The 20,902-nt window shown below is 40.1% G+C and overlaps 1 protein-coding gene across 3 annotated transcripts in view; it reads right to left on the bottom strand.

Annotated features, from left to right (window-relative positions):
- The window catches only part of IFT57 (intraflagellar transport 57), a 42,872-nt gene extending 24,977 nt beyond the window's left edge, over window positions 1-17,895 (bottom strand). Inside the window, exons 1-3 of one of the 3 annotated variants that reach the window (XM_060770660.2) lie at window positions 17,667-17,894; window positions 2,844-3,006; window positions 626-744 (exon numbers count right to left, since the gene is read on the bottom strand). In XM_060770660.2, coding sequence (XP_060626643.2) covers window positions 626-744; window positions 2,844-3,006; window positions 17,667-17,830 — 446 coding nt within the window. In that variant the 5' untranslated portion in view covers window positions 17,831-17,894. Of the gene's footprint in view, window positions 1-625; window positions 745-2,843; window positions 3,007-8,241; window positions 8,351-17,666 lie in introns of those variants that run through there. The other 2 variants (XM_067466641.1, XM_060770661.2) reach the window with 2 other exon arrangements.
- Between the last annotated feature and the right edge of the window lie 3,007 nt (window positions 17,896-20,902).

A 20,902-nucleotide genomic window follows, 5' to 3' on the forward strand; every position in this document is an offset into this window, starting at 1 on the left:
CAGTATTTTGCATTGGTCATGGGAGTTCTGTGAGCCAAGTTTGGTTAAATTCCATCGTTGGTGGAGTTCAGAATGCTCTTTGATTGTAGGTGAACTATAAATCCCAGCAACTACAACTCCCAAATGACAAAATCAATCTCCCCAACCCACCAGTATCAAATTTGGATTTTTTGGGTATTTGTGCCAAAACTGGTCCAGTGAATGAAAATACATCCTGCATATCAGATATTTACATTACAACTCATATCAGTGGCAAAATCAATTACGAAGTAGCAACGAAAATAATTTTATCATTGGGGGTCACCACAACATGATGAACTGTATTAAGGGGTCGCGGCATTAGGAAGGTTGAGAAGCACTGTTCTAGAACAATATATACATAACAGTGGCATAGTCATGAAAAACATGATTAATAACTGACATTATTAATATATGACTGGGAACTCATGGAAATCCAAACTGAACCTGTATAGATCTTCTCTATGTGAGACAAGAGAAAGTTACATAACAACATTGGTTTTTAGCCTATTATATCGTTATCGTTTTCTTGTTTTCTAATGTTAGCATCTCAATTGTCTAAAACACAAGGAAGAGGAAAAGAAACAATCTGGCTAAACTGTAATACCTTTTCCATGCAAAGGATGTAAATTTCAAAGCTTCTTCTGCTAAACAATCAAGAACATAGCATGCTTGCTCTCCATAGCCTGCTTTTAACTTTGAAGGAGGAAAATCCACAGATCTTCCCTAAAAGAGAGTAATATATAATTAATGATGAAACAACATAATTACATTTTAGCTACATTTTCTTTTATTGAGGTCTAGTGCACATGTGGGTTCATATGAAGAATGCATATGTAAATGGTCCCTAAAGATAAACACCATGAATATGATTTACATATCAACTCACATTAATTCAAATAGTTTCAGGTTCAAAGACTAAGCTGTAAATATCAAGTGATGACACATCAAGAGATGCAAATACATATGCAAACAGAACTGTGACCATCAAGTTCATGATTCATAGCAGTTTACATTTTAGTTTGTTACCTGATGTAGTGCCCAAACATGAATGTGACAGCCAAGACATATCATAGTTTCGCCTTAGCTTTTAAGAGAGCTTTTCCTGGCAATAGTTCATAAGCACACTATTTAGGCTGCTGCTCACTCAATTTCACTTTTATTTCCTTGAATTATTGAAACAGTAATCTCTTTTAGAAGGTTAGTGGACACACTTCCTGCGGTACCTGTCATCACACAGGCTCAATTCAGACAGCACATAAAGCAGTGATTTGGCATGATGTCAAAGTTGAGAAATCGTGGTCTGAGAATGGCTGGCTAACAAACCAGAATCCAAAGCTGCAGTAAAAATGCAAAATAGAGCTAGAATTTCTGTTACAACTACAAAAAACTAATAAAGTTTACAATATCTTGGCTGAAGCCTAAACTGACAGACTATAGTTATGGCTATCTCTGATTTTAGAGGTTGCTTTTACACAACTATTCAAATATATAGGCATTATTCCTCCTACCTTGCTATAGAAGCAGAAAGGTGGAGAAGTCTATTTTGCAAGCAAATGTCTACAACAATTTAATGTATACTAGGATATATATACAAAAGCACCATTTTTCCAAACAAGAAAGAAACACCTTCATATAGTCTTTACAATCAACCACACTAAACCAGCATTTCAAGTGTGCTTTCATTTCCATTCGATCTTCAAAACAGCTTTATTTTCTCCTACTCTTTCTCCTCCATTCATTATATTCTCTAGATCTTCAGTCATCGAAAACACAATGGCCCTAATAGTTCTGCGATAAGTGAAAACATGAGAAATGGAGTGCTAGCTGCAAAGCACATAAATCAGTTTAGTTGTACTGATAAATATATAGTCCAATTACATGTCTACTAGATGTGAACACACATTAACTCAATAACATCATGGAGGGAACTGTGGCAACTTGTCACAATAGCTGTATGTATACCTTCCAATACTGGTTGCTGGAAGATGTAAGTGTCTTGCTTATGAGCTTCCCGGGTTAAGAGCAAATGCATGGGCCAAATGCAGCTCCCAAGGCAGCTTCTACAGTCTCTACCCCTTGCCAGTGGGCAAAATTATTTCTACCTAACAGTTTAAAGGAAAATAAATGCTTGTATGTCTTGTGTTTGGGGGCCCCTCCAGCTCCAATTATGTTTAAAACTCTTTCAGCTTTGAGCACCATATTGAATGTCTTGGGGGCAAAAACCGGCTCCGGAAAGTTGATTCCTCCTACCCTTTGCCACAGGGATCTGTCTGAAATCTGGAATTCGACAGAAGTTTATTCTAACCCAGTATGGCCATGCTTATATACTCCGAGGTAAATGTGTATAGAATTCCAACCTCAGCAGCTTTAAGGATCACATCTTACATAGAGGATTGTCAACTAGCAACCACTGGATTAACTCCAATGCAAATGTATTTGGCAACCAACTGCAGTATTATTAACAAATTTTAATCAAGACTTGAAAGCAGGCTTGCTCATCACTATCCAATTCAGAGGAAAATATTTTCAGATTTTCCATCTTTAGAATAACATTGTCCTTCTTAGTTTTGTTTACATGATGTACATTTATGTATCTGTATGTAACAATATGACATTACAACTTTATTACAGGGTCTAACTTTAAAAAAAAACTATGTGAAAAATAAATTCTCATCCCTGGGGCTCTGCCTAGGAAAAAATAGCCATGAAAAAACTAAGTTAGCAATTTTCTCTTAAGTAATCTGCTGAAAGATAAAAACAGAAGTAATCAGCATGCATGCAGAATTGATGAAACATGGTATTAAGCAAAACAATGCACTTACAAATGACCGCAGCTCAGAGAGTATGCTGGATATTGTTGCATTTGGGTCGTCATATTCTTGCGGTTGTTCAAAAGGATGCCCTGCTTTATTAATCAGCCAGGCAGCAAGAGTGCAGAACATGTAAAACTGTTCACCAGGGTTAATGGGCAATGCAAAGTAGTGCCTGTTTTAAAAGGAAGGGGCACAGATTAGCCTGCCTATATTGAAAAACCCTGTCCTCCCCTTACCAGAACTTCTTTGTACGACTATAACCTTCTATGCCCTCAAAATTGCTTTCTTCAAGGATGACATTATAGGAGTGGTATTTCACTGACAGGCAATTTCCTTGATAGATGTGCTCTTCTCTTTGCAGCACTTTCAGAATGTTCTACCACAAATGGTTGTGCCTTCTATTGTATATATACACACTAAGAAAAAAATAATTTAAGTTGAAGGCTATAAATGCTGGAATCTACTGGCCAAATCCCCGATAGTCCACATTTAATTTTGTAACAGTTCATATTTTATTTATATATCTATATGGGAAACATGTTATTACATGTCATATTTATAATTATTCCTCCACAGTTCTGAGTTTTACCTTTAGAAAAATAATACATTATGTCCAGGAATCCCTAGGCTCTCCAGCAACTTCTGTGAAAAATTAGCTGCCCTGAGCCCCTTTGGGGTGAGAAGGGCGGGATATAAATGCAGTAAATAAATACAGTAAATCTGGAGAACCTACAGATTCCTACAGAGAAATGTTTAAAAGCACCTATAGATGAAACTCTACAAGAAACTGGCTACAGAGTTTTACTGGAGAATTCAGACAAAGCATGAGCAAACTAAGGCCCAGGGATCAAATGCGGCCCCCTTGGTAATTACATGAGGCCCTTCTCGTTTTCCTTGTCCTCTTGGCATAAGGACAAGGTGGCCCGCTGCATCTTTATGACAAGGGAAAAGACAAGGGGGGGGGGGGGCAGCATGCAGCAGCTGAGAGCCCTCAGGAGCACTCCTAGCCACTATGCATCTTACCCTCCTCCTAGCATAAGAATGATGAGAGCAGCCTCATCCTTATGCCAGGAGGATGGCTCGAGGAAGATATTCTGTGGCTGAGAGCCCTCCAGAGCCCTCTCAGCCACCACCTATCTCACCCTCCTCCTGGAATAATGCCAAGAGGACAGCCCAAGAACTGGGGGAGGAGGATTGAGAGGAGGATCAGGACAGTCGTCACATATTTTGTCTTTCTCCCAACATTAAGGATGGGGTGAGCAGCCCCATCCTTATGCCAGAAAGACAACCTGGGAATGACCCAAGCCCTGCCCTGTCCCCTCCTGGTCCTGCCCTCTTCTGGGCCCACCCCTTCCTAGGCCCACCCCACCCAGTGTATGCTCCCCCCCCCCCGGCCTGGCCCATCCCGCAATGCAGCCCCAAGATAAAAAAGTTTGCCCATGCCTCATCTAGACACTCCTAGAAAGGTGCCCCCTCACCTTTAAAAATAGTGATTTTTTAATTTGCACTTTCCCGACATTTGCAGAGGAACTACACCCCTAACTCTTGCAAATATAGAGGAGTGTCTGTATATATACAGGAGATCCCTACATGAATAATAATTTCCAAGATCAGTAGAAAGAGAGACAGTTCATATATTTAAATAAAAGCACCCACTTAACTGGAAGATCCCATGTGCTATATTCCAAACAAGAACCTGGGCTGTATTCCAAGGCTTTTGAATTTTGAGCTGGACATTGGGAACCAAAATTATGCTGATGTGTATCTTGTAGGTTTAATATGAGAGATGATTTAAATTGTTGGTTTGAATCGTTTCAAAAGATTGTATTAAACTCTACTTACTCTAGCCCTTCAAGACAGGGCCATTTATAAACTTAAATAAGCCAAAATACAGACAACTGCCATAATATTCCTATGCAAACAATTAAAAGAATAAAGGAACAGAAGAATCACACAGAAATAGCATTACAAGGACAATACATTCAAATATTTGAGTTTAACAGAGCACCCATAGTTAACTTATGAACACTATACAATTGGTTTATTTTTGCAGTATAACAGTCTTACCAGGTAGGTGTAATATGAATATCTGGCTGTCAGGTAGTTAAAATGCTTTGAAAAGCAGCTTTTTGAATATTGGCTCATGGCATGTGTAATAAATCTACCTTTTAGTCGGCTAGGCCGAAGCCTGCATAGCAGTGTCTGGCATCTTGGTATTCAAGAGAGCAGGAGGAGGAGTCAGGCTGACTCCTGATTGGGTGTAGCAATTGGGGGTGGAGTCAGCTTAAGAGGGAACTGGAAAATAGAGGGAGAAACCGTGGAGGCCGTGACAGACTTTGTATTTCTAGGTGCAAAGATTACTGCAGATGCAGACTGTGGCCAGGAAATCAGAAGACGCTTACTTCTTGGGAGGAGAGCAATGTCCAATCTCGATAAAATAGTAAAGAGCAGAGACATCAGACTGGCAACAAAGATCCGCCTAGTCAAAGCCATGGTATTCCCTGTAGTAACCTACGGATGTGAGAGCTGGACCTTAGGGAAGGCTGAGCGAAGGAAGATCGATGCTTTTGAGCTGTGGTGCTGGAGGAAAGTTCTGAGAGTGCCTTGGACTGCGAGAAGATCCAACCAGTCCATCCTCCAGGAAATAAAGCCCGACTGCTCACTGGAGGGAAAGATACTAGAGACAAAGTTGAAGTACTTTGGCCACATCATGAGGAGACAGGAAAGCCTAGAGAAGACAATTATGCTGGGGAAAGTGGAAGGCAAAAGGAAGAGGGGCCGACCAAGGGCAAGATGGATGGATGGCATCCTTGAAGTGACTGGACTGACCTTGAGGGAGCTGGGGGTGGTAACGGCCGACAGGGAGCTCTGGCGTAGGCTGGTCCATGAGGTCACGAAGAGTCGGAGACGACTGAACGAATGAACAACAACAACAGCTTAAGAGAGGGAAAAGGAGCTGTCTTGTTTGACAGAAAAGGGGGGAAGAGTTTTAACATCTGAGAGAGTCCATTTCTAAAGTCCAGTCAGCCATAGAAGTCCAAGAGCCCAAATATCCTTTTACCTAAAATACATTCACACCCTTTTGGTTCCTCAGGCCAGCAATTCTGAGGTGGTGGCAGCTATTTCTACCAAGTACTTCGGTCACTTAGGATCAGCCTTTGGTTTTACCATATTGGTGGCAGAGGTGTGTTATTTGTCTGCCTACCCTGCCTCAGATATTCCTGTGACATCTTTATCTTGGAGGTAGTGGTGAGATAAAATCGTTTGACCACCCTGCACCTAGGTTTGACCCTAGTAATTTTATTATAGCATGCACTACCTGATTTTTACTATAGCAGTCTTAAAAGAGAATGTCAATAGTAGAATTTGTGTTCTTAGCAGATTCTTGACTCTCAAGTTCTGACAAGGCATAATAATGTAGTAAATCGTTAATCCTCCAGTGTTCCGTTTTCAATGTTAAATAAAAATTGAAATACAGGGTTAGTCAAAATGCATAGGCCAAACATACATACAATTGTATGTATGTTTGGCCTATGCATTTTGACTAACCCTGTACAATCTTATACATATGTTCTGAGAAGTTAATATGACTTCACTGGGCATATTCATGCATATGTGAATGTAATCATGGCCTTTATTTGTAGCTGATATAACAATATAGGGGAAATACTTGTTTCAACAAACATCTTTTAGTGAAGATGTCTACCAATTTTGATATTTGATAACACTAGCCCTTCAGAGAGCAAGAAATCTTGGCTATTGTCTCTTTAGCAAACAAAGAACACATTAAAAAAGTATTACAATTTCTTTACTCTGACTTTCTCACTTACTATTTCACAAAGATTTTAACATTGTGGATTCGAGGAAATAGTATTTAACAAGCATGTTGGTATTCAAAGAAGAGAGTTCTGAATACTTCTTTTTTAAAAATAAAAAAACCTGCCTACACAGCAGTGAAGTGCTTACTATTAGGCCCTAATAATTAAATAATAACTTACTGAAGATAGACTTGAATTTGATTTTGCCATTTGCAAACACTTGTCCTTGAACCTATTTTGCCCCTTGCAATTATTTATTGCCTGGCCTCAAATGTATAATTAAGATGAAATAAAATTAACATAAACACAGACTTTGGTTCAAAAAATAGAAGATCATTATAAAAATTATGTTCTTTAAAGCCTTTCTGAAAGCAATAAGTACTGAAATTTAATTGTGTAATTCAATATAAACGAAATGAAATGTTGCTGGTAACTGGGATATACAACCGTAAGGATTTTGAGGGGAGGAGTACAATTGCTAAAGTTTCCAGCTTGACTCAACCAATTCAGTACAGCCACTGTACCTGTAGGGATTATGTTCCAAGACCACCATCCTATGGATACCTGAAAACATGGATAGTAGCAAACCCTCTATTTTGACTATACAGGCAGTCCCCATGTTACTGACTAAAAAGCTTCTGTATATTTGTTCTTAAGTTGAATATGTATGTAATTCAGAACAGATACATTTAAGTGTAACTCCATACACATACACATACACACACCGTATATACTCAAGTATAAACGACCCGAACATAAGCTGAGGCACTTAATTTTATCACACAACACTGGGAAAATGTATTGACTCAAGTATAAGCCAAGGGTGAGAAACGGTAAATTTCAAAATCAAAATTGATACAAATAAAATTACATTAATTGAGGCATCAGTAGGTTAAATGTTTTTTAATAATTACATAAATTATCTTATAATTTAAGATAAGACTATCCAACTCTGATTAAACCATTATTCTAACTTTCTTCAATGTAAATGTGCTTACAATAATAATAATAATAATAATAGAGTAAAATAATAAATATAATATTAATAAAGAAAAAATAGTAAATAATAAATGTAATAATAATAGAGTAAAATAATAAATATAATAAAAATAATACAAATAACAGTAAAATAATAAATAACCTTGACTCGAGTATAAACCGTGGGGAGCTTTTTCAGCCTAAAAAAGGGGCTGAAAAACTAGGCTTATACTTGAGTATATACAGTCATTGTTCTGTCGCCGCTGGAGCTAAAATTAAATGCTTTAAGAGAGGATGCAAGGCTAGCGTCCAGCGGGAAGCCCGGGGGCCCGAGAAGGAGCCTTTAGAGGAACTTTCCCTATTAAGCAGGCTTTAGGAGACTTGGAGCTTAAATACAACAGTCTTTATTAATGAACAAGCAGGAATTGTAAAATTTCTAAATAGTGTATTGGCTTCTGCAGTCTTGTTTGCAGGAAACAGGCACTATCTTCAAGAAAACTTTAACAGAAAATTTCCCCTTTAAAGCTCCTCCCAAGCTGCTGTGAACTTAAACCTAACTGGTTTGAGTCTGCTACCGGCTGAACTGTGTCTCAGAACCGAAACAGACGTACCATCAGGCTTGAAATCACTTAGCTGAAGATGAAGAGCTGTTATTCCCTCCGGAGGTCCTCAGGGCTGTAAAGCTGTTCCCTGGAACCCTTTGGGAATCCGTAGAGGCCTTCAATCTGTTCTTCCCCAGGAAGTCGTTCTTCCCCAGGAACTCTTAAAAGACGAAGCCTTTGCACAGGAGGAACATCTGTACGCATTCTCTGCCTTTGGCCACCTTTGCTGTGACTAACTAAAAAATGGCCCTTTCCCTCCAAAAAGCAAAAAAGGGGGCAGGACCAGGGATCCTAACTATAATTGGCAGGTGGCTTACCCTATGATTGCAGCCTATAACAGGAAGCCACCCTCCTGCAAAATCCCAAGCCTGGGATTGCAAACAAACATTAACTGCAAAGCAAACAAAATAGGAGCCCCTGGTACAGCTGTACCAGCACAGTCATATATATAGTTTTGAATAGTAAGAGAAGGGATTTTGACAAATTGGGCTTGTTGTGGAAACAAAGATTGGTGATAAAGTTTCAACGGAGGCACCTTTTCCCCATGACAATTTTTCCAGGAGTGAATTTTCCTTCTTAAGGGTAGATTTATCTCACTTCCTGTTGTATCATCCCCGTTCATGAGTCATTTCTTACTCAGGGACTGTCTATACCTGGACTGGAAACACACCACAGAATCAGACTGAAGGACCTAGAGAGGCCCACAAAAACTTCCAGAAATATTTTTGGAGCATGAATAAATGAAACTGTGGCTATCAAATCCTAGGAAAGGGGGGTCATGTTATATTTTTCCCAACTCCCCTCCTCCATCACATGTGAGTGATACAATATCAAAATTCATAGGAAATAATGGGAATTCTTTTACAGCTTAGCATACCTGTATTTACTTGAGTCTAATCACCATCAAATCAAATGCGCACTTCAATTTTCAAAACTCTGAAACAAAAAAAGTATTTGCTGACCAATATAATGCGCAGTAGCAAAAGTTGCACTTGTTGTAATATCGCCATTACTGCCAGTTGCTGCCTGCTTAGAATTCCTTATTTAAAAACAAAAGTGATAGAGCACCAAAGCTTCAAGCAATGGAAAAGAAAACCTTGGGGTGCATCTACACTGTAGAGTGAATCCATGTTAACTGCATTAGTTCAATGCTATGGAATTATGGGGCTGTAGTTTTACAAGGCCTTGAGACTGCTCTGCCAAAGAGTGTGGATACCTCACCAAATTACAAATACCACGATTACATATCATTGAGCTATGCCCATTAAATTACAGAGGGCATCCCTCAAATAGGAGCTCCAGGTGCTCCTGAAGCAGCTTTCCCTATTGCTTAGGCTCAGCAGTAAGATGACTGATTAAGTGAATCTTATGCGCACCCTAACTTTGCTAAGGTGATTTAGCAAAAAAAAAAAAGAAAGAAAGAAAGAAAGAAAGAAAAGAAAGAGAAAGAGAGAGAGAGAGAGAGAGAGAGAGAGAGAAGCATTAGATTTGAGTAAGTCTAATGAACAGAACACTTTGATTGTGCTTTTCCTGCTTGGCAGGGGGTTGTACTAAATGGCCCATGTGGTCTTTTCCAATTCTATGATTCTAGGATGACAGTGTAATGCTAGTCTGGAAGAAGCCATTGAAATCAACTTCGTTATTCAGACACTTCAGCAAACTGTGGTTTAAAAAATGAAGATTGTTTCACCAACACAGGATATCAAAGGGGAGCAGAGAAGGGTGTGTGTGTGAAATATGCATTTCATAGGTCACTTATGAAGACAGTGATGCCTAAACTAAGCGAATGTTCCATTTTACATTTTTTGTCACCTATTCTCGAAAAAGTTCAAAAAATCTGAACATGAGTCAACAGTGTGATATGGCAGCCAAAAAAAGCAATGTGAGTCTAGGCTGTATCAATAGGTGTATAGTGTTGAGCTCAAAGGTAGTTGTAGTCCAACTTCATTCTTCTTTGGCCTAATCACACCTGGAATACCGTGTCCAATTCTGGGCACAATTAAAGAGCGATGTTGACAAGACAGAACATGTCCAAAGAAAGGCATCCAAAATGGTCAAGTGTTTGGAAGCCAAGAAATTACTTAGAGAAATGGGTATGTTTAGCTTGGAGAAAAGAAGGCTGAGAGGGGAGATGAACGCCATGTTTAAGTATCTAAAAGGACACCACCTTGAGGAGAAATAAGCTTGTTTTCTCCTGCTTTAGAGACCATGACATGAATTCAAATTGCAGGAAAAGAGATTCCACCTAAATATCAGGAAGAATTTCCTGATGTCAGAGCTATTCAACAGCTGAATATGTTGTTGACTTGGAGAGTAAAAGGCTCTCCTTCTCTGAAGGTTTTTAAACAGAGACTGAATGACCATCTCTCAGGAGTGCTTTGATTGTGTATTCTTGCTTGACAGTGGGCTGGATGGCTCATAGGGTCCCTTCCAACCCTATGTTTCTATCTATATTTGGCAGCCAGGTTTGCACAAAAACTTTAAGGTCTGTGCCAATTTACATAATATTTAATCCACTTCAATTAAATTTGGACATGTTATAATTGATGTGTACAACACTTGTGAGAAAAATCAAGAGGATTATAACAGCGAGAGCAAAAGCATATCACAAGGACCTGACCAAAAGGCCTATAAGAAGTACAATTACAAGTTTCTGTAATGGGATCATGAAAAGCCATTCAGAACACAAAACTGCCTCTTAACGTAAAGTCTCAACCAGAACATGTTTCATTCTGATGACACAATCCTGCTCAATACACAATTACACTCCCCCCCCCCCCCCCCAGCTAGTTGTACACATAGGATTGTATCTCGAGACAATTACAGAAGTGCCACACATATGTTAGGTTATTTTTTAAAATCCTGAAAACTGAATAAACACACAGAGAGTACACAGTTTCATTTCAACGGCAAGAGTTAGTAGAGAAAATGTATTACTCATGTTTAAACAGTATTTTTACTGCTACTCTGGTAGAAGACGTGCTAAACTGGTTAACTTACACAATGAAAACTATTTCAGCATTCTTCTATATAGAGAGGAGGAAAGTCCAGCAACTGAGATTTTTTTAAAAAATTTTTTTCTGTATTTCAAAGCTCTAGATCCAACGGCTTTTAAGTCAAAATTTAAGTCAGACAACTTTACAAAACTGTGCTTCATTTCTATCATTGCCATACCCGAGCAATGATAGAATACAATACTAAGCAACAGTAACACTGTGTGGCACATAATTTAGAAATAATCAATAAGCCATTATCCTCAGCAAACCCATCCTTTACAACAGTGTTTCCTTCTATCGAAAGAAAACTTGACTAAGACCTATAGCACAGCACAGTGTTCTGTACTACATAGTGTATTACAGAGGAAAAGAAAAAAGGTCCAAAGTTACAAAAGGATTACAAGAACTCAGAGCACAGATGGAGAAAAGAGTCACCCCTCCACACATAAATGAGTGACAGTTTGGACAAAAGTTATAACACTAAAATCACCTTTCGATAATTACTTAATGTTTTTATTGTAAACACAGGTAGAATAACATCAAAGTCAGTCACCATTTCAAAATACCTACATAATGTTGTTTATTTATTTATTTATTAACTATATTTATATTCCGTCCTTCTCACCCCGAGAGGGACTCAGAGCTTATCACAGAACACATATACGGCAGACATTCAATTCCATTATACATACACTGACAAGACAGACAACTGTACATACATAGAGGTATATATAGGCTTTCCCACCAGGAATCTCCACAGGCTTTTGGAAGTGTGACCCTTTCGGAGATTAATTGGCATTCACATTTTTTGGAATAATCATAACCTTTATTCTCTTAATATTCTCTTGATAATCATAACCTTGGTTAATATTCTTAATATCTCCCATGTGTCAGTCGACATTGCTCCCCTCCCACCCCCTCTCCTCCCACCCTCAAGGAACAGTACTCCCTTTTGACAATTTAGACTAATTCTCCAGGGTATCATTTGGGCAGTCTCTCTCTTGATGAACACACATTATAGTGCATACAGATGCACATATATTACATATGATAGCACACATGAAATAACGAGTAAGTAGTATCAGTATTGTTGTTTATTCGTTCAGTCGTTTCTGACTCTTCGTGACCTCATGGACCATCCCACACCAGAGCTCCTTGTCGGCCATCACCACCTTCAGCTCGTTCAGTCAAGCCAGTCACTTCAAGGATAACATCCATCCATTTTGCCCTTGGTCGGCCCCTCTTCCTTTTTCCTTCCATTTTCCCCCGCATCATTGTCTTCTCTAAGCTTTCCTGTCTTCTCATTATGTGGCCAAAATACTTCATCTTTGCCTCTAAAATTCTTCTCTCCAATGAGCAGTTGGGCTTTATTTCCTGAAGTATGGACTGGTTGGATCTTCTTGAGGTCCAAGGCACTCTCAGAGTTTTCCTCCAACACCACAGTTCAAAAGCATATACCTTCCCTCAGCCTTCCTTATGATCCAGCTCTCACATCCGTAGGTTACTACGGGAAATACCATTGCTTTAACTATGCAAGCTGATCCATGAGGTCACGAAGAGTCGGAAACGACTGAACGAATGAACAACAACAACTATGCGGTTCTTCGTTGTCAGTGTGATGTCTCTACTCTTCACTATTTTATCGAGATTGGTATTGCTGTCCTCCCAATAAGTAAACGTCTTGCCTGGCTGCAGTCCGCGTCTGCAGTAATCTTTGCACCTGGAAAAACAAAGTCTATCACTGCCTCCACATTTTCTCCCTTTATTTGCCAGTTATCAATCAGTCTGGTTGCCAGAATCTTGGTTTTTTTTTTTTAAATGTTTAACTGCAACCCAGCTTTTGCACTTTCTTCTTTCACCTTGATTAGGCTCCTCAGCTCCTCCTTGCTTTCGGCCATCGAAGTGGTATCATCTGCATATCTAAAGTTGTTAATGCTTCTTCCAGAAATTTTAATTCTAGCCTTGGATTTGTCAAGTCCCGCACATCGCATGATGTGTTCTGCATACAAGTTGAATAGGTTGGGTGAGAGTATACAACCCTGCCACACACCTTTCCCAATCTTGAACCAGTCTGTTTATTTATTTATTTATTCCCACCCATATCAGCCTGAAGGTGACTCAGGGTGGCGAACAGTCAGCACAATTCGATGCCATATATAAAATACATACATCAAAAAAAATCACATTACGATGTATCTAAAAACATCAAAACAGTGAACAATAAAAATTTTAAAACTATGTCGTCATGTCCAGTCCTCATCCGTTCCATCATCTTAGCCGTTCCTAGGTCATTTTCCAATTCAAGTTTGTCTGATTAAGCTGAGGCTCCTAAAGCTTACTCAAAGAGCCAAGTTTTCAGTTTTCTTCAAAGTTTTTTCCAAGTTTTTTCTCATGCTCAGTTCTTACATGGTCTCTCTCTCTCTCTCTCTCTCTCTCTATATGTCCTGTTTATTTCAGAAGAATTGATATTAGTAACCTCCATTTTATAGTGGAACCCCCAGTGAAAAAAATTGTAACTGGTGTCACTCCCCCTCCTATCAGCACCATTAATAACATGCTTACAGAAATTCTGAAAGTTAAAAGTCACTGACTTCCTAGCTAAATCAAACCTCCCACTGCACTAAAGCAGCAGCCCTCCAAGGAAAAGCTTGTTTGCTACTATGAATGCTTGCTATGTATTTTAAACCTGTGTGATTTTAAACAAATGTTTTAGTAATCTAATGTTTTAATGAACTATTTTATTGCTATTATTTATTACTGTTCTTGGCATTGAATGAACGCTTGTTGTGAAGCTGCCCTAAGTTCCCTTCCAGGGGTGAGGACGGGATACAATTATGTGAAATAAACAAATAAATAAAGTAACACAAAAAAACAACAACAAATGAATTCACCTTATCAAAAGCACACATATTCAGTATATTAAATGCAAATAATTCATTTGTATAGCACTGCCCTGTGAAAGTTTGTTGGTTTTTTGAGGCGCAAGTTGCTTCTCAGCTTTAACAAAACTATCAAGCCCTTATTGTTTATCTTTCCCAGAACTGCTGTGTAAAAATATTAAAATGTGGAAACTAAGAAAACTACAAAATAGTATGCAGGGCAAAAACTTATGCGTGACTGATCTGTAGCAAAATCTACAACAGACTTATTCCAATTATACATTCAATGGTTTCAGGAACCTAGTTTCAGTATCTTTCTTCTTGCATTTTTTGTTTTTTAAAAAATGAACAACTTTGGAAATTGTCTATACACATTTACTGACTCATGAATCCAATAGAAAGTAACAGAATCATATAATCTTAAAGCTAGAAGGGCCATTTGGTCAAACACTTTGTCATGGGATTAATTTATATTTCATGCACATGTTAGACACATAGCCTGAAGGTCACCTTATATATTATATTCTTAATATTTTTTTGCATGAAACAAGGTTTGAGTACACTGAACCATTAGAAAGGAAAGTATCTTTATATCAGCCATCCATGTGGACATTTATACAATTATAAGATGCTCATCCAACTTAAATAACTTGTATGAACCAAAAGCACATATTGAGCATCCTTTTTCCGAATGCTCCAAAACTGTCCACATGTGAGGCTTGGATAGTGACACCTTTGTTTTCAAATACAGGCAGTCTCTGAGTTACAAACATCCGACTTACTAATAACTCATAGTGAAGAACAGGGCGAGACAACAGGAAGTGAGAGAAACCTACCCCACAGACGGGAAATTCACTCCTGAAAGTGTTATCATAGGGGCAAGGTGTCTCAACTGAAGCTTTATTACCAATCTTTATTTCCACAACAAGCCTTATTTTTTTCAAAATCCAATTATCACAGGGACAGAAAGAGAGATGATAACTTATGACAGGGGTACAGATAGCAAAACAAACCCTTCCCTATGCTATCCAAAGCTACAAAAAATATATTTTGGGGTGGAGTTACACTTAAAAATGCGCCTGTCCTAACTTACATACAAATTCAACTTAAGGACAAACCAACAGAATCCATCTTGTTTATTAACTTGGGAACAACCTGTAGTTCAATGTACACTAACCTTGAACATGAAAGGCACTGCAAACTAATTCAACCAGAGAAGTCAGCCATAGCAAAGCACTTGATGAACCAACCTGGGCACAGCATATTATTTGAGAACACAGAAACACTGAACCACTCTAACAACGATCATGTCAGACTACACAGAGAAGCCACTGAAATCCACAACCATATGGACAATTACAACAGAAAAGAAGCAACCATAAAAATGAACAAAATCTGGCTTCTAGTACTAAAAAATACTCTAAAATCAGGACAGTAAATAAAGAACAACTCTCAAAAACCAGGGGAATTCCAGATAAGAACCAATCAGGGCCAGGTAATCACCTCCCAACAAAGGATTCCCTCAGGAAAGAGGCAGCCAACATTTGAAGCTGCAAGGTTATTCAATGCTAATCAAGGTGGCCAACTGCAACATTCACATTTGCCTCAAGCAGACAATAGTTATTTCTCCCACCCTCAACATTCCACACTTACCTAGTTTCCCACAAACCTCACAACTTCTGATGATACCTGCCATATATGTGGTATCAGGATAGAATGCTTCTGGAACATGGCCATACTGCCTGGAAAACTCACAGCAACCCAGTGATTCCAGCCATGAAAGCCTTCCATGACACATCCTATGTGTCTTATGATGCAATGCTGTTTTACATAGCCAGTCAACAGAGCTTTTATGGAAATCCACAAGGTTATACATTCCTGTCCATTTAGCTGTACTTAAAAAAAACAAACCCACCACCTTAGAAACTAATCAAGGTGATGGAACTGCAACATTCACACTTCCTTCAAATAGACAAGAGTTCTTTCCTCCCACTCCGGACATTTCACAGATATATAAACATTACTTGCCTAGTTTCCAACAGACCTCACAACCTCTGAGGATGCCTGCCATAGATGTGGGTGAAACGTCAGGAGAGAATGCTTCTGGAACATGGCCTTACAGCCTAGAAAACTCACAGTGACCCACATTAACCTTGTTTCATAAACAAAATTATTATTTTTAAATGTGATGCATAAAATGATATCCAGGGTATGCGTATCAGGAAAGAAACAAATTTAGTTCATTTGATGGTTAGACCTGGGTGTAATCGGCAAGATATTTCACTGCATAGATGCAAATATTCCAAAATCTGGAGGGGAAATGCAAAAGTCCTTCAGGTCAGAAGCAGCAAGAAAGGGATACTCAACCTGTAAGAACCTCCCTGGTCAACAAACAAAAACTTTTTCAAGAGCTTGGATGTACCAACTCAGCTCTCTTTCTCCAAAGACATATTAAGTAAGTACAAACTTTGCAAAGAGAGCCAGCCTGGTTAAGCTGTTTGGGACCCGCCTACCTTCGTGACCACATCTCCTACCACCAACCTGCTTGATATCTCCGATCCTCTGGGGAGACCCTCCTTTCACCTCTTCCTTTATCACAGGCAAGATTTGTGGGATAGAGGGAGAAAGCCATCTCTGCTGTGGCTCCCCATCTTTGGAACTCACTACCTGGTGAGACTGGTCTAGCCCCCTCCTTAGCACACTTCAAGAAAACCCTGAAAACCTTGTGGCTTTGGAGAGTGACCATTTATCCCATTTCTGTTTGCCCCATCTATATTGTTGCCCCTATGATGCACTTTCCCTCTGAGGATGCTTGCCACAGATGCAGGCGACACGTCAGGAGAGAATGCCTCTAGACCATGGCCATATAGCCCGAAAAAACCTACAACAACCCAGTGATTCTGGCCATGAAAGCCTTCAACCATACCCTACTGTTTTATCCTTTTTGGGCTCCCCTCAATTACATATTTTCTATTCCTACTTCACTCAGGGTTTTATCATTTTATGTCGTCCATTTGGCCTGCCCATCCTGTTTGATTTTATGTTGTGTTAATTTGCTTTAGTATTTTATTTTGCTATTGTAATTATTTTCTGAATTTGCATTCTCTATTTTATTGTATTGTATTTTTGGGCTTGGCCTCATGTTTGGCTGCCCCGAGTCCCCATTGGGGAGATGGTGGCGGGGTATAAATAAAGATTATTAGTATTATTAAGTGACAAGCTATGGGTGCATCTACACTGTAGAACAGGCATGAGCAAACTTGGGCCCTCCAGGTGTTTTGGACTCCAACTCCCACAATTCCTAACAGCCTATGGAGTCCAAAACACCTGGAGGGCCCAAGTTTGCTCATGCCTGTTCTACAGTGTAGAATGAATCCAGTTTGACACTACTTGAACTGCTATGGCTCAATACTATGGAAACCTGAGAATTGTAGTTCTACCAAGTCTCAAACCCTCTCTACCAAAGAGTGCTGGCAGCTCAAGTTTCTGGGCCTTCAACTTTCTCCTCCCCCAAACAACCAGGCCTGTATTTGCGTGTAGGAGTAGTTTGCCTCCTCACCTGGAGGGCGGCCTCATGTTGTGGCTCCGCAGCGCCGCTTCTTCCTCGTAGTTGAGCAGCTTCAGCTTCTCCAGCAAGTCCTCCATCAGGACGAACATGTGGTAAACGGCGCCAGGGCCCCGCTCGACCGGGTCGCCTTCTTCTGCCGCCGCCGCCATCACCATCCCTCGGTTGCCAACACAACGCCGCCAGCGCTTCTCGGGCCGGAGGCGGCGTCACCGGGGAAACAAGCCACGCCCCTTCTCGGCCGACGCTCGCTCACCCGCCAATCACGGAGCGTCAGCGAAAGGGGGCGGGCCTTTCTAGCGTTTGCAAGGGAGTTCTGGCTGCGCATGCGTAGACGCGCCAATGCTTTAGTAACTAGTTCATTTATGAGTCTCTTCTCTTTTGCCCCAAGACCCTTCCACACAGAATATGAAGCTAATCCACAATACCTGCTTTGAATTGGCTTATTTGAGGCCCCTTCCTCACAGCTGAATAAAATCCCACATTTTCTGTTTTGGACTGGAATATATGGCAGTGTGGAGTCAAATAACCCAGTTCAAAGCAGTTATTGTGGGATTTTTCTGCCTTTATATTCAGGTTTATATGGCTGAGCATGCTGTAGAACAGGCATGGGGAAACTTTGGCCTTCCAGGTGTTTTGGACTTCAACTCCCACAATTCCTAACAGCCTAACAGCTGTTAGGAATTGTGGGAGTTGAAGTCCAAAACACCTGGAAGGCCAAAGTTTCCCCATGCCTGCGGTAGAGTTATTGCACCTTGGTGTCATTTTCACTGCCATGGTCAGCAGCCCTCTTTGGCAGAGAAAGCGAAAGACCTTGGGGAAACTACAACTCCCATGACTCCATCACATGAAGCCATGGCATTTTAAAGTAGTGTCAAGCTGCATTATTAATCTATATAAATAAAAATGTAATGTTCGTTTATTTATTTATTTATTTATTATTATTCGTTTGTGAGATTAACAGAACTCAAAACCACTGGACGAATTGACATCAAATTTGGACACAATACAGCTATACACAACAATACACAATACAATACACCAATCTTCAAGAAGGGAAAAAAGGATGACCCAAACTACCGTCCGGTCAGCCTCACGTCGATACCGGGCAAGATTCTGGAAAAGATTGTTAAGGAAGCGGTCTGCAAACACTTAGAAACAAATGCAGTCATCGCTAATAGTCAACATGGATTTATCAAAAACAAGTCATGCCAGACTAATCTGATCTCTTTCTTCGATAGAGCTACAAGCTGGGTAGATGCGGGGAATGCCGTGGATGTAGCGTACCTGGATTTCAGTAAGGCCTTCGACAAGGTCCCCCATGACCTTCTGGCAAGGAAACTAGTCCAATGTGGGCTAGGCAAAACTACGGTGAGGTGGATCTGTAATTGGATCTGTAATTGGTTAAGTGGACGAACACAGAGAGTGCTCACTAATGCTTCCTCTTCATCTTGGAAAGAAGTGACGAGCAGAGTGCCGCAGGGCTCTGTCCTGGGCCCGGTCCTGTTCAACATCTTTATTAATGACTTAGATGAAGGGCTAGAAGGCATGATCATCAAGTTTGCAGACGACACCAAATTGGGAGGGATAGCCAATACTCCAGAGGACAGGAGCAGAATTCAAAACGATCTGGACAGATTAGAGAGATGGGCCAAAACTAACAAAATGAAGTTCAACAGTGACAAATGCAAGATACTCCACTTTGGCAGAAAAAATGAAATGCAAAGATACAGAATGGGTGACGCCTGGCTCGAGAGCAGTACGTGTGAAAAAGATCTTGGAGTCCTCGTGGACAACAAGTTAAACATGAGCCAACAATGTGATGTGGTGGCAAAAAAAGCCAATGGGATTTTGGCCTGCATCAATAGGAGCATAGTGTCTAGATCTAAGGAAGTAATGCTACCCCTCTATTCTGCTTTGGTTAGACCACATCTGGAATATTGCGTCCAATTCTGGGCACCACAATTCAAGAGAGATATTGACAAGCTGGAATGTGTCCAGAGGAGGGCGACTAAAATGATCAAAGGTCTGGAGAACAAGCCCTATGAGGAGCGGCTCAGGGAACTGGGCATGTTTAGCCTGAAGAAGAGAAGGCTGAGAGGAGATATGATAGCCATGTATAAATATGTGAGAGGAAGCCATAGGGAGGAGGGAGCAAGCTTGTTTTCTGCTTCCTTGGAGACTAGGACGCGGAACAATGGCTTCAAACTACAAGAGAGGAGATTCCATCTGAACATTAGGAAGAACTTCCTGACTGTGAGAGCCGTTCAGCAGTGGAACTCTCTGCCCCGGGGTGTGGTGGAGGCTCCTTCTTTGGAAGCTTTTAAGCAGAGGCTGGATGGCCATTTGTCAGGGGTGATTTGAATGCAATATTCCTGCTTCTTGGCAGGGGGTTGGACTGGATGGCCCATGAGGTCTCTTCCAACTCTTTGATTCTATGATTCTATGATTCTATCAGGCCAATGAGTGAGCATCACTCATAAAAACATTAAAAAACATAGCAGAAGAGACTTAAAAAGCCAAAAAACAAAAATTGCATTACAACACATGTGCAAAACCATATATACATATATATATATATACACAAATATATACACATATATAAACACACCCAAAACACATATACACAGACTGGGCCACAGCAACGCATGGAAGGGACGGCTACGCTATATAAACAAAAATGTAATGTTTGTTTGTGGGATTAACATAATTCAAAAACTACTGGGCAAATTTAAACCAAATTTGGACACAAGATATCTACTAACCCAATCACTAGTGACCATTTAGTGACCATCACTAAAAAAAATGATTTTGTCATTTGGGAGTTGTAGTTGCTGGGATGTATAGTTTGCCTACAATCAAAGAACACTCTGAACTCCACCAATGATGGCACACAGGACTCCCATGATCAACAGAAAACACTAGAAGGGTTTGGTGGGCATTGACCTTGAGTTTGGGAGTTGTAGTTCACCTACATCCAGAGAGCATTGAGGACTCAAACAATGATGGATCTGGACCAAACTTGGCACCAATATGTCCAAATGTGAACACTGGTGGAGTTTGGGGTTAATAGACCTTGACATTTGGGAGTTGTAGTTACTGGGATTTATAGTTCACCTACAATCAAAGAGCATTCTGACCCCCACCAACAACAGAATTGGGCCAAACTTCCCACACAGAACCCCCATGACCAACAGAAAATACTTAAGGCCATCTAGTCCAACTCCCTT

Source organism: Anolis sagrei, chromosome 3 (assembly GCF_037176765.1).
Source record: "Anolis sagrei isolate rAnoSag1 chromosome 3, rAnoSag1.mat, whole genome shotgun sequence".
Classification (NCBI taxonomy): Eukaryota; Metazoa; Chordata; class Lepidosauria; order Squamata; family Dactyloidae; genus Anolis; species Anolis sagrei.